Source organism: Strongylocentrotus purpuratus, unplaced genomic scaffold (genome assembly GCF_000002235.5).
Source record: "Strongylocentrotus purpuratus isolate Spur 01 unplaced genomic scaffold, Spur_5.0 spur5_scaffold_5, whole genome shotgun sequence".
In the NCBI taxonomy this organism is placed as follows: domain Eukaryota; kingdom Metazoa; phylum Echinodermata; class Echinoidea; order Camarodonta; family Strongylocentrotidae; genus Strongylocentrotus; species Strongylocentrotus purpuratus.
Window position 1 is genome coordinate 15,566,308 of NW_022145611.1, and position 5,360 is coordinate 15,571,667.

General features: G+C 37.8%; 1 protein-coding gene across 1 annotated transcript; it reads right to left on the bottom strand.

Moving 5' to 3' along the window:
• Nucleotides 1–344: 344 nt before the first annotated feature.
• Nucleotides 345–3,496, bottom strand: LOC581545 (5-hydroxytryptamine receptor 1F-like). The gene is made up of 3 exons (XM_030998636.1): nt 2,594–3,496; nt 1,185–1,393; nt 345–354 (listed from the first exon to the last, which is right to left on the bottom strand). Exons 1-3 carry the CDS (start codon nt 3,494–3,496, stop codon nt 345–347), a joined length of 1,122 nt encoding a protein of 373 aa, XP_030854496.1.
• Nucleotides 3,497–5,360: the final 1,864 nt, after the last annotated feature.

The following is a 5,360-nucleotide window of genomic DNA, read 5'->3' on the forward strand; positions in this document are numbered from 1 at the left end:
AAACATGTATTCTATTTCAAAATTTTCGAAAATGAAAAGTTTCGCGTCACGCCATTCACATAGTTTTCACTGAATAATACTTTTGCATTACTCTAAAACACGCCAAGTACCATGTACACACCTACAGGCAAAATCGTTTCTGGTTGTTGCGAGCGAGTGACACTATAACCACAACACTAGATAAGATATAGAGTAATGTATGTAGGCATCACGCATGAATATCAGGAAATTCGGGCATCTAGTTGTCCGAATTTATGCTCTTTGAAAAATATTGCGAGCGAGTGAAGCGAACGAGCGGTAAAAATGTAATTTTGATATACACGATGTGAATTATATTCGGGCACCTACACGTAGCTGTCAAAGAGAATGGTATTCGGATACTTCAAAATATAAAGATATTCAGGCACTTCGGTGCTTGAAATCACCTCTTCTAAATAATACTATATCCTCATAAAATAACATATTCTAGTTGTTTCTAAAATGTTGTGAACATTATTGGAAAACCTTTTTTGATACACCTACATTTCTTTCGTGGCACCTCTAGAGATGTCTTGTAGCACCCCAGGGCGCTGAGGCACCCCGGTCGAAAAAAACGCTGCTGTACAGGTTGAATTACTTTAACACAGCGTATAACTTTTGCAAGACCTCGAAAAATGTTCGTTGATAATCCTAGTAGTACAAATCTACTTGGCCGACTCCTCAATTATTGGAATATCAAATGTATGAGGCAGATCGATGCCATGATGCTGCACATTTCGTAGGACTGTCTTCCAACGACTCCCGTTGACCAATGATTTGCCCAAATTATCTGTGGTGTTGTGGCACAGATGCGTCATGGGTTCTGTGTGACCAGGTATTTAGTATGTACCCACATCAGACCGTGGGGCGTGCTTATGCGATCACAAAGATGACTGTCAGATACGATTTGGGTTGCCTTTACAAAAAATACGCTTAACAAATTAATCGGCACCTTTTTGATATAATATGAGAAAGTACTCAAGACTTTTACAAAAAGCTTAAATTTCAGTCATGCTAAATTAGCTAAGGGTTATCTTCAATGTACAATATATTAGGCACCAACTAAAATGTGTTATACATACACAGTTAAATTATATCACTTTCGCCGCCAGCAAAGGAATATGTTGAATAAAGTAGATCTGAACAACGGCTGCGACACGGCATACGATATTGGGTTGAGGAGGCTGTTAAGAAACGGCATCCATCCAATGAACAGTATAGCTGTTCGTGGTAGTCCTGGTACAACGAGCACGGGTTCGATGGAATAAATGAGCTTGGTGATGCTCTGTGGTAGCCACGACACAAAGAAAGCGATAACGATGAGCAGGAGTGTTCTGGTAGCCTTGTGCATTTCGGTGGCAGTTTCGCGCTTCATCTGAGAGACATTAAAAAAAAATCAAAACCATACTTGAAATTAAATAGGACTATATTTAGATACTTGGATTCAATTGCTAATCCGCACATGATAGCGCACACAATCCGCTCCCTGGGAAGTATTCAGGCTAGGTGCCATTTTAAAGGCGCTCACGTGCCTAAGAAAAAGAGGATCATGGGGGACCAACAGGCACCGATTGGGGAAGTTTTCTATATAGAGGGAGCAAGAAGCTACAAGTAGGACAGTGGGACTTTAAAAGAAGTGTCAATTCTAAACTGCAGATTGGTTTCCTTTTCAAATGAAAGTGACAATCTGTGTAAAAGCTGCAATTGGTCCATCGTAAACTTTATGAAATAGATGAAATTTACTAAACTTATTAAATTGAACATTGTAAAATGCTCTGCTGTTTAATCGAATAACATATTCGTCCACGTCAGAATAATGATGATTTTAAAGATAACTAACCCCAAAGAATAACTTTGGTTGTTCTGAGAGGTTTATTGCATTCTTGCCAATCAATCTAATATAATATCGAATGAAAAATTAGTCCGCGTCAAAATAATGATTATAATAATAATAATAATATTTCGTTCTTATATAGCGCTTTTCAGGACCGCGGGCCCTCTCAAAGCGGTTTACAGATATATATTATTACTCCGGTCATCGGATGCATGCTTACCCGCACACAATGTATGCACATTCTCCACTCCCTGGAGAGCATTCGAGCCAGGCGTCATTTTAACAAGCGCACACTTGCTAATCTCACCACATTAGCTTGCGCATTCTACCGGGTACCCAATTAACACCTGGATGGAGAGTGGCAAATGTAGATCAATGTTTTGCCAAAGGACATTGTGACGTCACTATAAAACAAAGTCTCGTCGTGAGCAATGCTTGTATAGCGTCATGCTTATTTAAAATATGAAGTATTGGATAAAGGACAAGAGGGCAAAACTATCAAGCAAGCAACAAAGGAAAGTATTTACAAATATGCCAAAGTTTGTCTTAGTGTCTAATTCATTTCTTAAAGAACCCCCTGCCAAGATTTGTTTGAAATCTAATGGATTGATTTGAGGATAGTGTATCTGAGTTTGCAACGGCTTTGCTATAACGTATGAAATACTGAAATAAATCAATGCTTTTAAATTCCCTGTTGTCTCATCGCTGTAAACATGGTAAACGGTAATACAAAATACTTACTGTTGTTTTCTTTGCATTATTCGCAGCATTGCCGTTCTTCATCATTAGACCCTGGTCAAAATTATCGGATGATAGGTCGACATTTATGGTTGCAGTACTGGCTGCCCTAGTCATGTCATCGTGAGGTAACTCTGACGTGATTTTTCCCTTGTGAGCATTTTTCATAGCAAACTGTTTTTCGACATTCTTACCGCCAAGAGTAGCCTGGATCTTAGCAACGATTCTAAAATAGAGTACAGTGATGATAGTAAATGGTAAAAAGAAGAGAGCGATGAACGGGATGATACCAGGTAATGGTCTTAAAGTGTACCAGGGAACACAGTGACGACCGTTGTCGAAATCGATGATGAATTCGGGTATGGTGTTATAGAGAAACCAAAAGACAACTGACACAATCCATGGGATGAGGTTTTTGATGACGGCCATTCGTTTGCTTCGTGACATGAAGTGGTTGATAGGATCGTAAGTAGCTCGATGTCGATCAGCGCAGATCAAGACCACGGCAAGGTTGGATGCGTTGACAATGCCCCAACGGATAGCAGAATTCACCTTACAGATATCTTGCGAGAACGGGTAGTACCCAATGTATGTATGAACCACCTTAGGAATGAGTAACAACCCTGTCATGAAGTCCAGAATGGTCAGGTTGATGATAAAGTAGTTGTTGTAAGTGCGAAGTCGTTTCTCGATGCAGAAGGCTACGAGACTCAGAAAGTTGGCAACGATGATGAGGACTGTGAAAAGGATAGGCCACAGGATCCCGTGGATGTTTACCGAGCGAGTTTTCTGCTCAGTAATTGTGGTCTCAGATAAATTCTCCGTCGAATTCGCAAAATAATTCTCAAATGACATAGTCGAATAGAATGTCGGTTCTGAAACATTCTGAATCTTAGCACCCGCCATATCAAAGTCTAAATATTGTGAAATTAAATTGAAATACTGCACGAAATGAGACGAAATCCAAAAATAATAACGAATAATCTCTTCTGTGGAGCATGCAGGGGATTATATATGCAAAACCTTCTTGTTTTCTGCAGGTATGAGAAATGCCGGAAAAAAATATCACAAATTAAAATTGATATGCAGAAGGTCGCCAAAAAAAATCTATAATGGCATTGGTTAGGCAGATCTTTAGAGGAAGGTATAATGGTTATTATAAATGTTAAGCGTGCAGTCGATAATATTGGATTCTATTGTTATGCGCTGCACTTATGCGATGGTGCTTGTGATTTTGAGAAGAGCCATTAGATAATTCAATTGGGTGCTTTGTGGAAGCATGGAAATCAGAAAAAAGCAGATCGTTAGAGTGTTTCTTATCAAAATCCAAGGCTCTGAACGAATGTGTATAGGGACAAAGTGCACTTACATTGAGGATCCGAATCCTGACCTCCTCCCTGTGTTATTGATTGTATGCGTGGATGATTGTGGTAGTTTATCATTGGTGATTTGTCAGTTTTGTATATAGTGTAAGTGTAAATTTGAAATATTTTCCTTCTTTTCATTTATGTACACAGTTTGATTATAATAATGTACTGAGGTAACTTTTCAACCACAAGCGTTTGCTCTTTTTTTGGTTCCTCTTTTTTCTTTATCTACTATGTTACTGTACATGAATTGTATTTGTAATTGTATATGATGTAAATTTTATAATGATTTGGAAAAATAAAACAATGAATTAAAATTGAATTGAATTGAAGTTTAGCCATGAATTGAATCAACTTTCATACGAGAAGATTAGAAGCATACAAGCGTTTTCTAAATATGCAAATGCACCTTAAACGTCTGATGCTATATCTGTTTAGAAAGAAAAAAAATAACGGGAAAACATCGTAGTGTTGAGGAGGGGGAACTTGTTTTTTTGTCATAAGTGTATGGGAACGATTTCGCCTTTTTTTTTTTACCGATTATTAATTATCTAGTCTGTACATTTATTTTTAATAATTTTGTCTTGATCTTTTTTTGTGCAGTGTTAAATTGATTTCGTCATCAAAATATCGTTGATAGAACTTTAAAGTTGCTCAAGCCTGGGTATATAGAGGGCAGCATACGGACGTACGATACCTATACCATCTTGCGAACTATTTACGCACGGGAGCGTAATAACCGTTGGCTCAGTGTTATGAAGTGATCGCCAACTTGCCTGCTTCACGAGCGACCGAGTCTAGTCGTGCGTGCCCGATTTATCCCGAGCTTCGATTGACTGTTTGTAATTTAGTTTTTAAATATGAAATTTATTGATATGTTATTAATTTACTAAGTTTAAAAATGCACAATATGATAGTTTTGTAAAAAAAAATTATTTACAATTTGATCTTGCAAGTTTTATTTGATATTTGATGGGAATTTGAAGATTATATTATGTATTATGGTCAATGTCCAATTATCTGTCGTGTTGTGGCACAGATGCGTCGTGGGTTCGTTGTGACCAGACGGTTAGGATGTACCCACGTCAGACCGTGTGGTTTGCATACGCGATGACAAAGATGACTGTCAGATACGATTTGGATTACCTTTTAGAAAATTACGCTGAACAAATTAATCGGCATCTTTAAAAAAATATAATATGAGAAAGTACTCAAGACTTCTACAAATAGCTTCAAATTCTGTCCCTCTAAAGTAGCCAAGGATAATCTTCAATGTACAATATAATAGTTACCAACTAAGATGTGTAATACATACAAAATTGAATTATATCACTTTCGCCGCCAGCAAACGAACATGTTGAATATAGTAGATCTAAACAACGGTTGCGACACGGCATACGATA